This window comes from Protopterus annectens, chromosome 11.part0 (genome assembly GCF_019279795.1).
Source record: "Protopterus annectens isolate FY-2018-M chromosome 11.part0, PAN1.0, whole genome shotgun sequence".
Lineage (NCBI taxonomy): Eukaryota > Metazoa > Chordata > Ceratodontiformes > Protopteridae > Protopterus > Protopterus annectens.
Window position 1 is genome coordinate 1,141,812,063 of NC_056745.1, and position 22,010 is coordinate 1,141,834,072.

The 22,010-nt window shown below is 37.6% G+C and overlaps 1 protein-coding gene across 2 annotated transcripts in view; it reads left to right on the forward strand.

Annotated features, from left to right (window-relative positions):
* LAMB4 (laminin subunit beta 4) overlaps positions 1 to 22,010 on the forward strand; it is a 1,139,974-nt gene that overhangs the window by 562,899 nt on the left and 555,065 nt on the right. For both annotated transcript variants that reach the window (XM_044088495.1, XM_044088496.1), the window contains exons 14-15: positions 9,196 to 9,349; positions 14,456 to 14,587. In XM_044088495.1, the coding sequence (XP_043944430.1) occupies positions 9,196 to 9,349; positions 14,456 to 14,587 (286 nt within the window). The remainder of the gene's footprint in view (positions 1 to 9,195; positions 9,350 to 14,455; positions 14,588 to 22,010) is intronic.

Here is a 22,010-nt window from a genome sequence, read left to right on the forward strand (position 1 = left end):
TGGACCTGGAGTAACTCCATGGAGTTGTTTAGTCTAACTAGATGGGAAGTGAATTTATCTCTAATATAGACTGAAACACCACCTTCTTTGGTTTTCACATGTTCATTTTGCAGTCTAAAGGTATGGACAGCATTGTAGCCTTGCAAGGCTGGGGTGGTCTCTGAGGCCTTGAACCAGGTCTCTGTGACTGCACAGACATCTACATCTTCTAGTGATAAAGTTCTTCCAGGGAGTGAAGTTTTTGGTTTGAACTCCTAGCATTTAGCAGCATGACCCTTATTTTGTTCTGATTGGTTATTTTCACATGTGTAATGTTTTTGAGACCTTGTTTAAAAAGGCACTATGGGGGAGGCAAGAGCATTTGCCAGCAGCTGAAAGCCTAGAGGTGCCAGGTGCAAACTGTCTCTGGCAAAGCAGTGAGATTTGTCGACCATGGCTTCCCATGCTGACCAAAACTGGATCCCCTTTGAATAACACCAAAAACTGATGCAATTATTGAAGTCAATCATTTATTTATATTGTGGCATCATTCTAGGTGAGGGTAATGATGGCTATGGACATACCTGCCTGGGACACATACTCAGAGAGTTCAACCATTTCTTTCTTCATATAGTCCACTGAGGTACATCTCAGGTCTTTCACAAAAACATAAACTATTAAATTCAAAAGAAAAGGAAACAGTCCAACAGAATGAATAGTACCACAAAATCTATTTCCCTGGTGATGGAATCAAGGTGTCAGTACTCTATTTTAATTTGTTCTGAGGAAATCTAGTTACTGTTAGATGAAAGCGCTTAACAAACTATAATAAAAGTTTTTTATTTATGTAAACTTTAAAATAGAGTACTGACACCTTGATTCCATCACCAGGAAAAACATAAACTATGACAGAGTCATAATGGTACTTGTTGACAGATCCGAGTGCATGCGTGATTTAATGAATCCTATCACTGGACAGGCAGCTGGCTGTGACTTTCTCTTTGTCCAACCTGGCGAGTAGGGCATCCATGTGTCTCACTACTGAGTCTTCAATGACAAGAAAACTTGGTTTTTGAATGTTATGCCTTATAAGCTTGGTGGTGAAACACTGGTATTGCTATGTGTCATGGGTGCTGTAGGGACTGTGCTAGTTGCAGCAGTCTTGTGTTGTGGAGGTCACTGATGTTTTGGTAAGTTTTTCAAGAGACTTCCACGTATGTGGATTTACATGTTTGATGCATACTATGTGAATGAATAGTGGTACTATGTATGTATGTAGCGTTGGGAGAGTTGACAACCTTCTCCGTGTTACTGTTTTGAGTGAGAGAGAGCATGGATTCTAGACACTTGTTGTAAATAAATCTCTCGTCTCTGTAATAGAGTGCGTTATTAGTAGAGGGTTGTCTGTGTACATGGATGCAACTGCTACACTGCCTCAAGAGACCCATGTCAATAAGGTTGGCAGGAGAAACAAGGGTAGTCAAACAGTCCATAATACTAGACTGAAGACTGTTGTCATTAGGTGTGGCTTTTCTGAATTAATCATGGAGGAGCTCAGTGGATGGATATTTCTACCTGGGTTTTAGGGAAAATTTGTTGAATTTAACTGGCCAGCTTTGGCACACAATTGCACAGCAGTGCACAGTGCTGCACGATGTGCAAACAAGCAGAAATCTGCTCAAATGCAGGACCTAAATACCAGAAGCTAAAAACTTGAAAAAAAAACTCTAAAATGATTCAAAAGAACCAATGAGGATGGTTATTCTAAACGTTAGACTGGCCTGCCTTTACCAGACAGGTCCCAATCAGTAAAATTCTCTCACAAAATGCAGATAGGCCCCTTCCAATCCAAGATGGCCTGGAAAAAGTGCTCAGAACAAACAAACCTCTACAAACAGCAAGCCTGTATCTGGACTATACTGCAGCTACTAGCTATACTAGTATTAGTGGGAAACACTAGAGAATGTTTAACACAGCAGAAAAATAGCAGCTTGATAAAAAATATTTAAAACAGTATAAAATCAGCCAGGAGGCTCTAAAGAATGTTTTAAAAAGTTAACGGATCAGTTATTTAAACACTACTTGGTGGGAAAACCAAAACAAGCAGAACAGATATGTTAAAATAGTTAAAAATACCAGTAAATACTTAACAAACAGTGAAAACAACAAAAAAGCTTTACAAACAGTGAAAACAGCAAGAAAATGTGATTTAACAGCCACACTAAGGCAGACAATTGCAGTACAACAGTGTAGTTTGGTACAAAGTAAAATACAGTATAAAAGTAGGTGTCAGGCAATAAAAAAGTGCAGTAAACAGTATAAATAAGCAAAAAAAAATAAGCAACTTATGTTTTTTGGAAGCTTAGAAGCCTCTAGTTGTGTGGTATCTCAGCTCAGAGTTGCGGCTGGTAGCCCATCTCAGTTCAGCTCGGTACAAACAAGCAGAAACTTGCTCAAATGCAGGGCCTCAATACCAGAAGGTAAAACCTTGAAAAAAAACTCTAAAAAGATTCAGAAGGACTAATGAGGATGCTTATTCCAAATCCTAGACCAGCCTCCCTTTACCAGACAGGTCTCTAGCAGCACAATTCTCTCACAAAAGTGGAGATAGGCCCCTTCCAATCCAAGATGGCCTGGAAAACATAATCAGAACAAACTAACCACTACAAACAGTTCCAGAAGCAGCAAGCCTGTGTCTGGACCATGCTACAGATGCTAGCTACCCTTGTTTTAGCAGGAAACACTACAGAATGTTTAACAAAGCAGAAAAATAGCAGTGAGACACTAAAAATACATTTAAAACAGCAGAAAGTCAGCCAGGAGGCTCTGTCTGAAGAATGCTTTAAACAGTCAATAGATCAGTTATTTAAACACTGATTGGTGGGAAAACCAGATAAGCAAAACAAATAGCTTTAAAACAGTGAAAAAATACCAGTAAATACTTAACAAACAGTGAAAACAACAAAAATGCGTTGTAAACAGTGAAAACAGTGATAAAGTTCAATTTAACAGGCACAGTAAAGCAGATAATCGTAGTACAACAGTGTAGTTAAATACACAGTAAATAAATACAGTATAAAAGTAGGTGGCAGGCAATAAAAAATGCAGTAAATAGTATAAATAAGCAAACAAGCAGGCAACTTATGTTTTTTGGATGCTCAGAAGCCTCTAGTCATCTAGTATCTCAGCTCAGAGTTGTGTCTGGTAGCTCACCTCAGTTCAGCTCGGTACAAACATATTTATTGGTGTCCACATACCCACTTTGCATAAGAATCTCAGTAAATATGTTAATTGTGGTAATAACAGTGAATTGGCATGTTTAGTGGTTGCTGTTGTTACTCAGCTGCTGGTTTAAGTAGATTTTTATTTGTTTATTTTAATATGAATATATTTCTGAAGGAAAATAAATATACATTTATATATAAAATGGTGAGTCATTTAACAACATATTTTATATATCTCCCTCACCTGTGCCTCCTTCAGATTAAAGGTTCAGTAAACAGACTGGCATTTCATGAAAGGGATCAAACTATAACAAGTCCCTTCTAATCACAAGAGGCACACAATTTGACACTTAAAACCATGCATCATATCTGTAGTGCACAGCATGGTGACAGAACTGGTATGTCATTTTGGTTTGTCCCCATACTCTTTGATGTGGACAAGGTCACTTGTCTACTTTTACTAAAATAATGAAATTCTGTTTTCATGAGTTATATTGGTGATTGTTTGCTCTAGTTTGCATTCAGCACAGGGATTCTGTTTGTATTTTTGTAGTTTATACAAGTGCTGTGGTAGCGTTGTCGCCTCACAGTAAGACGCTGTCCGGTTCGATTCTCAGCTAGAGCATCTTCTGCATGGAGACATGCATGAATGGGCATACCTTCGTTGAAGGTTGTGCATCAGGGCTGGAAACTCGGCACGTAAAAATCAACTACCAATCATTAGTGGACCGGAGTTCCGCTGTGGCGACCCCTAACCAGGAAAAGCCGAAAGACACAACAAAATACAAGGAGGTCAATATTTTTATCAACCAGAGGAGAAGTGGTGGACAACAGTTAATAAAGGGTTCAAGAATTTTATCTGGGAGGAGAAGAGGGCAGGCAAGAGATAAGTTGATCCTTCCGAATACAACAAGGTGGTTTGGGATTATTTGATCTGAAGATGTTTTTTTAGAGCTACATAGTTAAGGCTCCGATACATAGCACAAGCAGAAAGCTATAATTCAAAGTGGAAAAGCAAGATGATGAATCTGGGGGTTAATAAATAACAATAGAATGGCGTTTTGGATGCAGATCCTTAAGGAGTGTGACAATAACCATACAGAATATTATATTCATAAAGTAGCAGAAAGTCTTCTAAGAACTAAGACAACACAGGAACATTGAAAGGAAAGATTCTGCCGATAGGGATGACTGAAATTAGGGGTACAGAGAATAGGAAATATGGGGCTGGAATGTATTGAGGAAAACTGGCAAAGGAACCAAGGTATTGGGAGCAAATAATTAGAGAGGGAAAGGTAGTAGAATGGAAAGAAGCCAAGAATATATTTGGACTTCAGGCTAGAAATCGCTTTCCCTATCAAGGATTGATATCAGAGTACATGAAAAGAGAAAGGCATGGGGGATCCTCAGTGAATTACCAGCACTGGCAGAGATTTTAGTAGAATCTATAACAGAAGCTGCTGTTAAAAAGGGATAATAAGTAGGGCATATCAAATATTGCATGATAACCGTAGAACTATAGGAATCAATCAACAGAGGTCATAAAGGCTTGGGAATAGAAACTGGATAAGCAACTCACAAAGAAACAATGGGAGGCTATATACATGTCTCCCAGATATGCAACAAAGTCTAGAAGATTTAGGATTTACTGTATCATAAATACTGTGTGAGCACATTGGTGGAACTAAGGAAATGATTTTGAGCTGTGATATAGAATCAGAATTGCCTAGACATAATAAGGCCTTGCTCAGTTTACTTCTGGTGTTTGGCAAAAAAAAAAAATGGTAATTAAAGTCTAAACCAACCATATTAGAAGTAGTGAATGTAGTAAAAGAGATAAAAGTACTGGAAGTAGGATCTTCAGAATAGAGTAGGAGCAAAATACATAAAAATGGGAGATTATGGGAACAATGCATGCAGAATAATGTTTTGGAGGAGGAATGAAGTTCAAAGGAAGGTAGGAACTGAATGTTCAAAAGACAATGACTATATAGAAGATTATATGTGATGTCTAATGTTTGCAACTGAAAGTATGCCAACATGGTTTGTTTTTATTTATATGAATGTGTTATTGCTTATAAGTGTTAATTCAGTAAAGATGTTTTCCTGTAAAAAAAAAATAAAAAAAACAGATTTGCGTGCATCTATAAGAAGGTCAAATGCAGATTTTAAATACATAATGATTCATAAAAAAACTGACAAAAAAAATTAAAGTTCTGATAAATGAATCGGTTCACTTGTTTTTGCCTATACTTGGTATCAGTATTAGAACTGTACAGGATGTTTCAGAAAAAATAGAAAAAAAACAGTGGCCTTGAGTATGAGTTCATAAAAATAAGGCATTGTTTTGATTAACTTTTTTAAAATTATACATTTCCACATTACGGGCCTTTCAATCTATTTAAGGTTATCATCAGTAAGATTTTAGATCTCATTTTTTCCGCCTGTTGTCAAATATCACTCCAACTATCATTTTGAGTAAGGAGCCATATGATGCTTCAGACCTAAGGCTTATTGGTTCAGACAGGACCAATCCAGGTGAATAGTCCCTTTGGGAATATTTTCACATTTACTTATGTCAGCTATAATATTATATTGGTCTGCTGCTTACTGATCCTATGCTGAACCGGCTCAGGTCTATTTAACTTTGGTATTATTTTGGACAGCGGTCTTTATTAATATATTTAAACATGGAATTGCATCATTTAATAAATGGGCTGTCTTCTGACAGAGACGATCTTTCTGTTTTTGGAATTGGTCCCCTTGGTGTAAAGTTGGATGACCTTGGCAACACAGGCCTTGATGAAAATTGTGTAAACATTTTTTCAAATCTTAACAAACATATGAGATCTTTGAGAAATAATGTTTGGCATTACAAACTTTTTCGTGCATATTTACTGAAAGGCATCACTCCACGAGGTTACGAGTACGTACCCAATCATTGGTTAATTCCCCTGATGATCTTCTATTGAAACAATGGAATGAAATTCAACAAGAGACAATCCTGAAATTTGTTGAAGTACTAGCACATTTCCATAATAGAATCAATGAACAAGAAATTAAATCCATTTCTTCTCTTAGTGATAAGGCCAAGCAATTTGAGGGTCAGACCTTATATACAAATAGTATCAAGAACATAAGCAAGAAACTTATGACAATGGAATCACAGCTTAAGGATAGGAAAAAGAAAAAGTTCCAAAGGGATTTAGATGATTATACTAGAGGGGATCCCTTCAATTTTACAAACAAAAACAAACATGTACGATTTTCTCCTTTGAATCGTACCTATCCCAAGAGGAAATGGACTAAATCTATCCTTAAGAAAGGCACATATAACTATATTGACACTTCAGCTGATGAATATTCATCCTCATGTCTTGACACTGATTCAGGGGGTGCCACAGGCTCACCAGTATCCAAGAGAAGAAATTCTGTCACCTCACAGAATTTACACGTAGGAGGAGGGGGGGCAGGAAACATAAAAGATGTGGACAACATGGAAACGCTATTAGAGATGTTTGTGACCAGACAACCACTGTAAACATTACTAATATTTCATCACATGTCCTCTCCTCCTCTGAAATTGACATTCTTAATACAGGATTATTGTTCATCCTTGTTTTTTTTTGTTTCTGAAGAAAGTTTTGTTCAAGATATTGTTTCATTTTGTGGAAAGCTTAACCTTAAACTATTTTTCCAGGAACAAGAACCAAAGATCTCTGATGAATTTAAATATCATAGGTCTTCGTTCATGCCACCCATGAATCACCAACTTTACATGTTTTAACAAGCCATTATCAAAGATCTACATTTTCAGTTTAGATCAATTCCCTCATTACCTAATAATGTATCCAAAATTTGCATGGAAAATATCAACACATTGGCAAACAATCACAATCTAGTCATAATTGGTGCTGACAAAGGTGGTTCTATAGTAATTCAGGATACATTACAATATGATCATGAAGCGCTGAACCAATTATCCAACGCACGCTATTACTCGGAACTCACCATTGATCCAACACCAGTATTCAAGAAACAGATTGATTCTTTCCTTAGTTTAGCTGTTGCAGAAGGTATCATCACTCAAACACATAGCATCAACTCACCATTGCCAACCCTTGTCCACAATACATTTATTTCCTACCTAAAATACATAAGGACCTTCAACACCCACCTGGCAGACCCATTGTTTCAGGTAGAAATTCATTAACAGAACCATTATCTCTATTCCTTACCAAATTTCTTAAGCCCCTTTACAATGTGCCCATTCTAGAATTCAAGATACCACGGACATTTTACAGATTATCTCTGATACACAGCTTGAGCCCGACTGGTTACTTTGCATATTGGATGTAAAATCATTATATACCAGCATACCACATTGGGCTGGCCTAGAGGCGTTGGAATACTGGCTCAACAAAACTGAAATATACAAGCAGGTTTCAACACCCTTTTGTTGTGTTTAACAGAAAATGTTTTGACAAAATATTTGTTTTTTTACAAAGACAAATGCTATTTACAAACCAAGGGGACAGCTATGGGTGCATCTTTTGCACCCATATATGCCGATTTGTTCATGGCATACTTTGAAGAACAGGTTATTTACGACAACTCTCATAACATTTACATGGTTCAAATGGACATTTGGCACAGATATTTGGATGACTGCTGGTTGGTATGGAGAGCGAATAAAGAATACCTTTCGGAATTTGTTTCTTATTTGAATGAAAATAAATGGGGGATTGAATTTTCTGTCAGCTATGATAGAGATAAAATTATCTTCTTAGATGTATTGGTTTGCCATGCATCTGATCATACGCTGACTACAGAAATTCATCGTAAATTCCCCTAAAATAATTAACTTCTCCATGCAATCAGCTTTCATCCTCCTTACATCTGCAAAAACATTCTCAAATCACAGTTCATGCGCATTAAACGCATTTGTTCTGATCAGCACACTTATAGACACTTCAGAGATGATTTAGTACATCGATTACATGACCGTGGGTATAAAATGGGTCAACTATTACATACCAAACACACAGTCGACCAGATGGAATGCACTGAATTGCTTCATTACAAAACTAGACACAAATCACCTTCAGTAACACCTAGATTTATCACCACATATGGTCGGAATACCAACATATTGATGCAAATTGTTCAACATAATTGGAACATATTAACATGTGAACCTAGACTTCAGGACATTCTTGGAGACAGATATTCGTTTTCCTTTCGGAAAGGCAAAAATCTATCTGCCTTTTTTAATCACTTTAAACATCTTGAGAAGAAAGGTACCAAAAGTATCCAGACCACATTATCAGGGGATCCATTAATTGGTTGCTTCCCTTGTGGACACTGTATCTATTGTAACATCATACTCAAAACCACCAGTTTCAGCAGTCAAAACACCCCTCAAGTATTCAATATAACATTTTTTTCTAACTGTTCCTCAGATTGGGTCATTTATTTGGCCAAATGCACATGTCCTGCATTCTATATTGGCCAAACCTCCAGACCCTTGAAGCTTCGAATCTCTGAACACTTTAGTGATATCAGACACAAGAGAAACACCAATGCTTTATATAAACATTCTTTGGTACATCCAAAGGCTACTTTTAGTTTTACCATTATTGATAAAATTAGAAGATCCAGGCATAATAAATCAGGTTGGCATAATTTATTAAATTCAATGGAGAAAAAATGGATCATTAAACTTGGTGGGCTCTTTAAGCCAGGTCTGAAAGAGCATATGTAATTAAGCACATGACTCACTTGAGTATTTAAATACAGGTTCTTTTTTGTTGTTTTTTTAAACACTGAAGAAGGCTTTGTTAAATATTTGCCGAAACCGGTCTGTTTTTCAAGAACCTCAATCAATAAATTTATTTTCAAGGTGCCTTGTATGCTGGTCCTGTTTTCTTTTTGTATGAACAAACAACCAAACACAAGTCTGTGCTTTTTAACTGTATTTCATGTTTTTCAGGTGCTCCTCAGCAGATGGCCAGTGTAAATGCCTTCCAAACATTATCGGCAGACAGTGTAATGAACCATCACCGGGATACTTCTTTGCACCACTCAATTATTACCTCTATGAGGCTGAAGAGGCAAAACCACTTGGAGATCATGGTAATATTATTGTAAGTGAAATATAATGCTTTAGTCAAGCCAAACATTCTGCATGTTAGAAAAATATCACTGTATAGGAAGCAACACAATTTGTCCATTGTTTCTGAGTCATAGATCTTCAGGGCACTTAATGTATGTCTTTGGAATGTCTTATCAAAACAATTTTTTAATCAGCTGTTCAGGTACTAACAACAGAAAAAAAAACACAACTTGACCCACATCTTCTGTTCATTCTCATTTTCTGAATAAGCTACAGTTCCTAATGATTTTATTTTTGATATGTCATAAGAATATTATTGTGGTTTTACCACTATCATTTATTTTGCCTGCCATTTTTGAGCCTACTGACTTTTAAGTAAAGTAGTTTCCCTTATCTACAACTCTTTTCTGGTTCTTTCATCCTTTCTTAGCTACTCACATTGTATCTTCAAGTTCCATCATCCTGCTGCTACGTAGCTCTAGTTTGTTGAATGTCGATGCTTAAGTACTGAAAGGGTTCTCCCATGTTTACCCCCTCCTTCTTCAAAATTACACATTATATGTATAAAACTTTTGTAATCTGTGTGTCTTCCTTAGCAGACTATTTAAGCAATAACCCATGCCTGGGTGTGGGTAATGCTGAATTTTCCCATGGTTGGTGTGGTTTGGTCACGAGAGTGAAGACCGAGTGGCCAAAGACAACCGTGGGTAAATCCAGCATTACCCACACCCAGAAGTGGGATATTGCTATTATACAATGACATTATTTAAGAAAAAAAATACTTTTCTTAAATAATGGCATTGTATAATGCCTCTGTGCTGCCCTTCTGCAGCTGCCTGGTATTCTGCGGCAGTTCTGATGTACTGCGCACGAGTATGCTTACGCAGTACATCAGAGCTGTGGGTTGAAGCAACGGAGAAAGCAAGATCTCCGTTGCTTTTTACAAAGTGTCCCGCTATGTTAAAGGAGTTTAACATAGCAAGACAGTTTTAAAAAGCAACTGAGATCTTGCGTTCTCCATTGCTGTAAAAAAAAAGAAAAGACTTGTACTAATGGAAAAAGTCCGGGCGACCCGACCTTTTTCCATTAGTATAAGTATTTGATTTACAACGTGCATGCTGACCAATCAGCGTGCACATTTTGGAATATTAATGGGGGGGGGGGTTGTTGTATAATTACAGTTTTACTGCAATATTCTAAGTTCCTTATATATCTTCTTGTGAATTTGAGGATTCAAATATGCAAAACATTCTAGGCGGAATTTTAACAACTCTGTGTAGATCTTATTGTTATTTCCTGTTGTATTTGGCAACACTTTACTTTGCCAAGAATTATCTCTCAGCATTAGGGTTCTGCTCAGCTATGCCTTAAATTTGCATTTTTTCAAGGCTCAGCTCTGCTGACGGATGCGCAGCATATGTCTTGTATCAAACATACCAGTGACTGCCAGTGATGACACATTTGCCACTAGAATTAGTAAAACATCAAAAAGTGATAGATGTTTCCTAATATCAACACATGTTGGTCTACCTGATGCCTGCCTACTGTCAACATAGCATGTTTTTAACAGCCGTAGGGGCTCAAGGTAACAACAGACACTTCCCTTCTCCACCTGCTGTAGTCCTTTAACACCACCCATCACACGGTATCCAACCTTAATTAATAAATAAATAAATATATATATATATATATATATATATATATATATATATATATTCAGGATAGCTAAGTGGTCACCCAGACCAACTCTGCTGTTCTAAAACACCCTGTTTATAAAAGTAAAATTCGAAGACCTCTACATACTCTGCTTCTACATCTTTCAAACATTATTTACCTGCTGGTTGCGAAAATACTTAGGATAGCTGAAAGTGCATATTCTGTGCTCCTTAGTAAAGGTAACAGTCTGTTCGCTCTTACATGTCTTCCTGTCTCCCCACACCCCAACTGCACACCTCACTCCATACTTAACCTTATTCAAAACTGTTGCATGAGTTAAGTCTCTGTTTTGTAGACGGTTATCACTCCTTGCTAAAGAGAGAGATTTTTTTTGCTATAATTTCCTATGAAATTTGAAAAAGTGGCCATAATTTCATAACACGATGAGCCTAAAATTTCAGTGTGGCATCTGACTATTACCGTCATGAGCAATGTTACTGTTATTGGATAGATCTGTTGGAACCTGTTGTTTCACATACCTGTAAAAATTGTCCTTTAAGACAGGATTATACAATGGCCATCCAGATGCCGTGAGATGTACCACTTAAAGATAGGACTGTTTAGGGCAATAGTAAGTCCATTGTTTGGCTTCAAAATGTCAGAGGCATTAAATTCCTTCTTAAGGCTAGGAAAACTGCAGAATTTTAGACATAATTGGTTACTGTTAAACCTCAAGTATTAGTTCTCTCTGAGTCAGGGCTAAACTGTATACTCAAAATAGTAAACTAATGGCACTGACTTATCCAGTTTATAAAAAACAATCATACTGGCAAGCTTTCAGGAGATATTGCCTTAAACTTAACCTGTTTGTGGATTACTTATATCCTGTAGCAATGTCATACAGTCCCCAAGTACTGCAGCATTGTGGGAAAATATCTCATGCACATCAATTGACATAAAAACACAATCATAGGATGTCTGTACCTCAGATAAGGCAGAAAAGCTGTTTACCTGTATACGTTCTTCATCTGACAAACACCACAGAAGTGAGTTGTTTCTAGCAGTAACCCTTAATCCTCCATGGCACTACTCTTCTCACAGATTGCATCAGAAATGTACTTAACAAAGGTGTCTTTTCCAAAATGTGGAGCATAATTATAGTTTTCCATGCACTCTATGGGTTTTGTATTCTTGAATGTAATTTGTCTTTGAGTTTTTGTCCAGGTCATGACTAAAAAGAATCATGGGCCAATGCACCTACTTCTTCAACAAACACAAATAGAAGAATCAACTAAGCTGGGATAGAGTGATCTGAGAACAGGACAACCTACAATTAGTGGTCTTTGCCCTTACTTCTTTGTATAAAGATCTCTGTTTTACATTATATATATAAATATATATATATATATATATATATATATATATATATATATATATATATATATTTATTGCTACTATTCTGAATTGTCACATAAATGAAAAGAATTAGCATTCATCTTCCATTGTCAAACATGAAAAGCTTCATCTTTATAAAACATGTATGTACCTAGCCTCATCTTCATAGTCATTGGACTAATTCATCTAAACTGAAAGTGTGCATCGACTTAGTCCAAGCTCTTAATATAATATTATGTAAATTAATTTTTAGCCTTCTTTATCTTCCTTACCTTTTATTTCATCTCTGTGGCATTGTGATTTTCTGATAATGTCATACCACAACCAGTTGGATAAAGACATAATGGGATATGCTTTTATAAGGTCTGCAATACAAGTAGTTAAAAAAGCAATGGAGTGTTGTATTAAGCATGGCATAGTAGAAAAGAAGAAAACATCTCCATTATGATCATGAAAGCTGTGAATGTGTTTTTTTTTTTTACATATGATGGTTCACAGCATACTTTTATGTGTTTGTGGGAAAAGAGCTGACCAGTATCCCAGTCTTTTTTACATTCAATTTGTTTATGGGTTCACTTTGATCAGGAAAAATAGTCAAGTGTCATTTAAAAGGCTATTTTATTTAGTCCAAATATTCTAGGCTTTTGTATACAATAGAAACAGACATTTTCCTACATTCCTGTTTAACCTGTTCTTTAATATCTTCATTCTGCATCACCTAAAATTTGCATTGAATATATTTTTATGATGTTTCATTGTTTATGCAGCACAAAAAAGTTTTGCTGAGTTCTAGGTTTGTACACACTGGGTCTTCATTACGATTAAGGATGGTCAAATTTGCTGTCATAACATCTAAGCGGTAAGCCCTACGGTGTGTACTGGATGCAACACCAGAGACTGTAGTTGGCTAGATAATTAGCTAGAGGGAAACAGGAGCCCATTGTGATAGTGGACAGTTCTTTTATGGACTCAGGGTTTTTTTGAACTGCCTGGTGATCTCCTGATGGAGACTACAGAAGTCCACAGTAGACAGACAACAGTGATTGGCTGTACCCTCAGGCATCAATATCAGTCAAATGCATTATAGACTTTCACTATTCCATTTTTGCATGTCATGAGTGTCAGGGAACACAGTGAGTATGGGAAAAATCTGCAGGGTGATGGATTTTTGGCATCACCTCTCAGTCATCACACTTTGCGAAGGAATGCATATGCATGCAAGCAACAGGTTAGGACTTGTAATTCTTCTGTCAGTAGGAAGTGACAACAATAACAACAGCAACAACAAAAAACATAACTAGAACTTTTGCCACTACAAATTTCAAGACAAGAAATTTCAAGAGTGAAATTTAATTGAAAGAAGACATTAAACAATTAATGAAGGATAAATGTTAAAAAAAATAAAACATGTCTGTATAATGCATGAAGCTAATGAAAATGTTAACAATTGTTTGTTTCCTTTTCTATATATGTGTCCATGTCATTTTTATAAAATGTGTGAAAGTTAAAAATGTGTTTAAAAAAGAAATAGGCTGAAAATATGTTCATAAAAATGTACATTACTGTGCACATGAAATGTGTGATGAACTTTCTGCCTAAGATACATTTTCTTTGTATTGTGGTAGCATTTTATGTAACAGATTTTCTATACTCTTTTCTGGTAATCCATGAAAATCCATAATGTGCTGCAATAACATGGATTACCCATCTTCAGTGGCAGTGCCAAATATGTTATTAAGCAATGCACAGGACATGGAATCCGCAGATGACTGCTAGAAGAGTTAAATACCTCACTGTTCACTGATATTTAGGATTGTCTGTTATCTGCAAGTATACTTAGAACTAAAAGGCACAAAAATGAGTGTTAAAGAATTGTTAGGGTTAATTTGACAATAATAAAAAGCAACTTGCCTGGTAAATGAACCCGCAACTGAAATTATTCTGATGACACATATATATAGTTCATCAGATGATATATTTTATCATATAATATATATATATATATATATATATATATATATATATATATATCAAGCTGACATTCAGATTACTTTATAAAAGCTTTACCCAATCTAATATTTTATAGGTTGAACCAACTCGTACTCCAGACTGCCATGCATACTTCCTGGAAAAGGGATATGATTTTCAGATGCAGGATGGAAAGATTGTATTAAAACAGATGGAAAAGCAGAGTGAAGTAGAAAAAAGACAGATCCAGGTAACTAATTTTATTTTGTCTTATTCATTGGGTCCATTTAGTAAATATTTTCTAAATCAGAATGGTGAAGGTGCCAATAAAAACAACATCAGGACTTCACTGATTTATTAAATAAACTCATGTAATTTAATAACCTCCCCCCTCTAAATATAGTCTAAATATTCATAGCATTTAAACTGAAGGTAAGTACTTGGATTATTTAGGGACAACAACATGGCAAGTGGTGGTTATTAGAATGTTAGCAGTGACCTTTGTACTCAGTATACATTAATGAATCAGATGATAATTTTATCGATAATTCAGCAAAGGGTATGGCTATTTATTTTTATAAACAATGAAAAGTTATTCAATAATATGTTACATTTATGTGCCTTTACAGGAAAATGTTGAATGCAGTTTTTTTTTTTTTTTTTACTACAGATATACTTAATTCTGCTGTATTTACTATACTATCATTACTTTATGCTTTCAACTCACTTATGTATATGTGTTTACTATTTTAATTTCCTCCTCGCCCTTGTTGTAGAATATACAATACCTATATGCAGTCAGGAAAGAGGTGAGAGAGACACTGAGTAGTAATGATCATAGATCATGTTGGTTCATAGTGCCAAGAATGGTTTTCAGAATTATGTAAAGGAAAGGGATCTACAACTAGAGATGGATGAAAACAACCTTATAGTAAGCAGAGTTTTATAAATAATATGACTGGCTAGCACTAACCAAGACCCATGAAAGACAGGAGAGGATCTACAAAGAACAGAAGAGAAAAAAAAAGAGCCTTAAATAGAGGAGGCAATTTTCAAAAAAAAAGAGGAGAAAACAAACTTGGCTGAAGACTGGAAGACTAAGAGTGGTGGGGAGACTGATAACTGCAAAGGGCAAATAAGAGAATAAGAAACCTGGTGGTGGTACGGCTATGGTAAAACTAAATAAAATAATAACAAAATGATCATTTAACAAGCAAAGGTAACCTAGGCAATGTGAGCAGAAGGTATATAGGACTAGAAGATGAAATTATTTTGATAATATTGTGGAACACAAAAAGACCTAGTAGAATATTAGGTTACTGGAAGACGGGAGTAAGTCAGATGGTGGTCAACATTTGGAAACAATTTTTCCTGTCAGTATTTGAAGAGGAATGATAAGGGAATAGCATGGGTTGACGTAGCAGATATGTGTGCGACTAAAAAAGTGAGTTTGTGCCGTGAAAAAAGAAGAAAAATTGATAGATGTTGAAGAGAGATAAGGTTTAGGAACCAGATGATCAGCTTCCAGATCTCTGTAAAGAAAGCATTTATTGCCGTACTTCATAGGAGTATGATAGGAAAAGGAGTTCCTTTACTACTGAACATTTTCCAGAATTCTGCATCCATAATACCCAGCTGTTCTTGGAGGTTAGAAAAGTCATATGTCTTGGAATTAAACTTAATAAGGATAAAAGTGAATTATTAGAATAGAATAATCTCCTTTTCTTGACTCTGCTGAGTGTCATTTGGAAGGATTAAAACCTTTGGCATTGCCATTTTCAAGTAGAAAAAGTCCAACAAAATATTAATAGTTCTAAAATATATTTTTCCTACAGAAGTCTTCCACTTTTGCCCCTGAGTTTCTAAGTGAATACAATGCATAATAAATATTTCTGGTGTTCAGTGAAATCTAGACTTTCTCTCATGAAATCACAGGCAGTCGCAATGTTGAACAAACCTATAGCCTACCAACTTACTTCCTGACAACAAGATAGGATTTGAGTCTCGGCTATGGAAATAATGGACAGTGCACCACTTTGATGTTGAGACTGAATCTACGCTGTGATCTCTGTTGGTGAGGGATATTGCTAGCAAGATCTTTGCATTCAACCAGTATTTTGAACTCCCAGGGAGTTTGATGGTACTTGTCTAGTAATATATACAACTTCAGTCTATATTTTTGAAGCAAGGAAAGGGGGCTGGGGAATGAAAGTCTAAATTTCTTGACATGGAAAATTAAACCACACATGTAAGTTATTGGTGTCACATTAAATATTCCAATGACAGGTCAGCCTACTAATTTTCGGAAGCTAAAAGTTGATGATTGGAAACTACAGTTGAATAATAAATGACCTTATGCAAACTTATAGATAATATTTATGTGATAATTGCATTATTGTAAATTACTAACCCTGTCTGTGTTTGATTTATGTGAATTCATCAATAGCACATGATACACACCAAAGTGTGCAGATTAGACATGCTAACCAATTATCATTGTTGGATGTGCCATTCCTGAGGTGTTGACTATCTGCATTTGATTTTGGAATGCTTCACAGTGCGATAGATGTAGGCTAAGGTAAGTGAGACTTTTGTATGGACCATCAGGTTTTCCTTGTCTCCTTTTTAAATGGTTCAATATTGGCTGTTTGGTGTTGTTCCACAGCACCTGCTTCTCCCCTCTGATAGGTTCATAGGTTCATAGGTTCATAGGTTTATACTAGGCTATCTGCCCTAAGGCATTTATAAGCCTAGCCCAAAGTTTTGTGGCTTACGCCACCCCTTATATGAAAAAATACTGTGCCCATTAGTTTGTTGTGCCTCTGTCCAGCAGTGACACAGAGATGATTCCCGGGGTAAACCTACGATCTCCCATCCACAGGTCAAGATTTCTCTTGAACAGAGCCAGCGAGGTGCTCTGCCTCACATGGACCGGGATTTTATTCCACAGCATAGGGAGTCTCTGAGTGATAAATCTATCTCTCCAGCACGCCCTATTTATATCCGTGCTAAGGTTTAAGTCGCTTGCTCTAGTGGTTTTGGTGGATTTGGATTTTTGAGGTGGAGCATGTCCATTAATTCCGGGTTGGACATGGCCTTGTATGTCAGGCACATGTCACCTCTGAGCAGATGGTATGCGACTGAATAGAGCTGGAGTTTCTTCAATCTGGCAGCATACGACAGATTTTGGAGTCCCTTTATCCTTTTGGTGAGGAACTTTTGGGGTCTCTCCAATTGCTGCAGATGTCGGGTGAGATACATCCCGAATGGGGCATTGTACTCGATCATTGGTCTGATAAGTGAAGAGTACAGGGGAACAATGACCTCACTAGATCTGGATGTGAATCCCTTCATGATCAGGTGGGCAATGTAGAAGGTCTTTCTAACCACTTTAGCAATGTGAGTGTCAAAAGAAAGGCCACTGTCAACCTGGGTCCCCAGGTCCCTCATAACCTCTTCTGTGCTTAGTGGATTGCCACCTATATGGTAGCTTGGGGTTACCTTGTTTTTCCTGAAGGGTATGACTATACATTTTTTGGCATTTAACTTCAGGCCATGGCTCTGGCACCAGCTATCTGTTTCCATGAGTCCCTTCTGAAGGATATCCGTGTCCGATGCACTTTCCACTATGGCGCCCAGTTTGCAGTCGTCTGCAAACTTTGTCAGCCAAAGTCCTCCCATGTTGGCCTGTACTTCTGAGAAGTAGATATCGAACAATAGGGGGCCAAGGACCGAGCCCTGTGGGACACCACTTGTGACCGGCTTGGAGTCTGACATAGCGCCAGCAACTCTAACCCTGTGGGTTCTGTCCTTAAGCCAGTTTGCAACCCATCTTGTGACATATGGATTTACATTTAAGCTGGTAAGTTTTTCTACAATACCTGAGTGGGGTATTGTGTCAAAAGCCTTTGCAAGGTCAAGGTAGGCTGTATGGACTGCCTTTCCCTCATCAATGGCCTTGGTGACTGTTTCGGAGAAGTCGACCAAGTTCAAAAGGCATGACCTGCCCTTGACGAAGCCAAACTGGGTCGGGTCCAATGTCTGCAAGTCCCCTATATCTTTGTTTATGAGCTCCATTATGATCCTCTCCATAGCTTTGCAGACTAGACTTGTTAAGCTTATGGGGCGGTAATTACCAGGGTCCATAGAGGCACCGCCTTTGTGGAGTGGGACCACAGTTGCCGTACGCCACTCCTTGGGCACGTATCCTGTGGTAAGGCTGAGATTAAATGAGATTGATCTTTGACTCAGGACTAAAGCCATAACTCTCACCCTAGCCATTACATTATGGTACAGGACAGCCCTACTGCTCAACATTTCCTACTCGGTTTGTTGTTATGAGTAGAGATTAGTACTAGAGATTTATTATTAGAGATTGGCTCACTGAGTGATATCACACAATTGCAAAAGACATTTGGGTAAAATTTATTTATGCCAGAGATATTTTAAACATTTGCTAATTATATTTTTCATTTCCTGGTGTGATTCTATTTTAGGGTCATTGAAATGTGTTTTATGTATGTGTCTGACTAATTCTATTTCTCTTTGTTAATATTTCATGTACAGTATAGACGGAACAGTTTTGAACTGATGCTAGATGTATTTGATTATAATGTCTCATATTCCCATTAAAAATTGCTGTTCAGAAGTGATAATGAGTAAAAGCAACCTGATGGTCAGTGAGGAATATGGTGTTTCAACATAACTAACACATTTGATCAGTTTCTGTACAGTAGTGTTTTTTCTTAATGTTGAATTAATTTAGTTTGTAGATAATTTACTGTCTGGATTTGAGATGTTTATGACAATTTGAGGTTTAAAAGTATAGTTGCTGGTTTCATGGGAAAATAAATCTGCCTGTAGAAAGGCCTGAATCAAGGCTATACATGAGCCTGATATTGTTTGGGTTGGGAGTTAATTTTGTAGTGATGATGATGGTAAAAAAGCTGGTTTTGGATGAAGGATCAGCAGCACAAATGGGCAAAATTTTCAATTAATTATAGCTTACAGGGATTATATTCTAAATGTTAAAAGGTGGAACCACATAATGGAGTAAGTCAGTGCGATGGATTAAAATTTATGATATGTAGAGTTTAATGTAGAGAAATAAAATGGTCTTTGTTGGGACTCTGAAGTTGAAGGTATTGGTTTTTACAGGTCACTTTTATACAAATAAATGGCTTACAATGAATGAAATACAATCTTGGTGGAGTTTCAATTTATATATTAAAGACATGCACACCTCCAGGCTGGTCAAACAGTATGACACACAGGAGACACTCCAGGTGCAGTTAACCATTGACAAGACCCCTATTCAAATCATAGCTAGCTACAAGCCCCCAACATTGACTCAAGATGCCCATTCCACCTATCTGGACCTCTTCGAATCTATTAAGATTTAACCTTTTATCCTGATCCTTGGTGATTTTAACTATCCAACAATAGATTGGAATAAATACTCATGTAAAGCACAAATGTCCAGAGATTCCTTGATTTTGTCAAAGCAAGTGCCTTGGACCAGTTGGTCGACACCCCCACAAGAGGTGATAATATCTTAGAGCTGTTATTAACCAACATGAGTAACCACTGCAGCATTCCTACAGTGTCATTCTCCCTGGTAAGATCCGACCACAAAGCAATCACTTTTGAACTCACCATCTCCTCCAACCCCCCCCCCCCCCTTTGCTAGGGTCAAACATAAAAAATTCTCCAAAGCTGATTACAACCTCCTGAGGTAAGGTATAAATAGCTTCATAGGCCCCTCCATAGGAACTGGCACAAATGTTCAAACCTACATCAAAGTACTATATGAGCATTAATATAGCTGCATGGAATCAGGAATACCTGACAGGACAAAATCATACTCCTTAAGGAAGAGTAAACCTGTCTGAAGGATGTCTGCAATAAATAAACTCTATAATAAAAGGAAAAATTGCTGTCCAGGACCAAGACGGAGCAGGCGCCTAATTGGAAATAATCTCTCCTTATCCTGAGCAAGCAAATAAAAGCACTATTGAAATACTCCAAAGCAAACTTTGAGTCCAAATTGGCCACATCTACTAAAGACAATCATAAGGCCTTCTTCACATATGTCCACATCCTCAAAAGAAGCACTTGGATCTGGTGGTCAAGGACACCACATACCCAAATGTTATAGATATAGCCAACCTGCTGGCAAACAGGTTCAGCTAAAACCTCTCCCCTCTGACCCCCATCAGTAAAGCAGGACATCACCAGCACCTGCCTCCCTCCTCTTATCTCTAGAGAGAAAGTCATTACTGCCCTCTCAAAGGTAAAAAAAAATACAGCCTCTGTGGGACCCGATAACATCCCAGGCTGCATTCTACAGGAACTAAGGCAGGAACCTGCAACACCATTCAAAGCCTATTCAACCAAAGCCTGAGTATTGGCTTCATCCCAGCCAAGTGGAGGACAGATACGGTCATCCCACTGCACAAAGGTGGAGTATCCACTGATCCAGGAAATTATAGACCCATCAGCTTAACTAACCTGATCTGCAAGGCCATGGAATGGATTATCATGGACCTCATTAACAAGGACATTGGCAACCTCCAAACATTCAATTCCACAAAGTTTGGTTTTGTCAAGGGGAGGGCATGTCTGTTAAACTTGGTCAACTTCTTTGAGACAGTCACCAAAGCCATAGACGAGGGGAAGACAGTGCTCACCGCCTACCTTGACCTGGCCAAAGTTTTCAGTACTATTCACCACTCAGGTCTAATAGGTGAACTCTCTCAGCTAGGTATTAATCACTATGTTACCAGATGAGTAGCAAACTGACTAACTGATAGGACCCACCTAGTCAAAATAGGGGAAGCCAACTCAAGCAGTAGACACATTAATGAGTGGTGTACCCTAGAGATCGGTCTTGGGGCCTCTGTTGTTTGGAATATACTTTTCTGAGGTGCAGGCCAAAACCAGTGGACTATGGCTGACCAAGTTTGCAGATGACTGCAAGCTGGGTGCTATCATAGATTCCCCAAGTGATGTGGACATCCTCCAAGAGGGTCTCACCCAAACAAATGACTGGTGCCAGACACATGGCCTCAAACTGAATGCCAAAAAATGCATCATCATCCCCTTTGGGAAGAGTGATGTCCCCACAAATTATCACATTAATAACAAGGTCCTACGCATGCAATCAATCATGAGGGACTTGGACACCCAGGTTGATAGCAAACTGACTTTTGACCACCATGTTGCTTCTGTTGTACGGAAAGCTTTCTACATGGCCCACCTTATTTGGAAGGGTAACTCATCCAGGGACAAGGAGATCATAACATCCCAGTATTCCTCCCTTATAAGACTCATTATTGAGTTCAACTCTCCTTTCAGCATGTACCTCATAAAGCATATGCAGCAGCTGGAGAGACCACAGAAGTTCCTCACCAGGAGAATCCAGGACCTCAAACATCTACCCTACATAGATAGGCTAAAAACTTTGTCCCTTTTCCCAGTTTCATACAGACTCCTCACAGGTGACCACTGTCTGACATCCAAAGCAATCTCCGACCCTGCCTTGATGGGACTGCTGCATATCCACAAGTCAAGCTCCACTCGAGTATCCCATATGCATGACCTCAACCTGGTCTGTGACATGAATAGGACTTTTTGACAGGACAGACTTGTGTCCCAGAGACCCCCCATTGTGT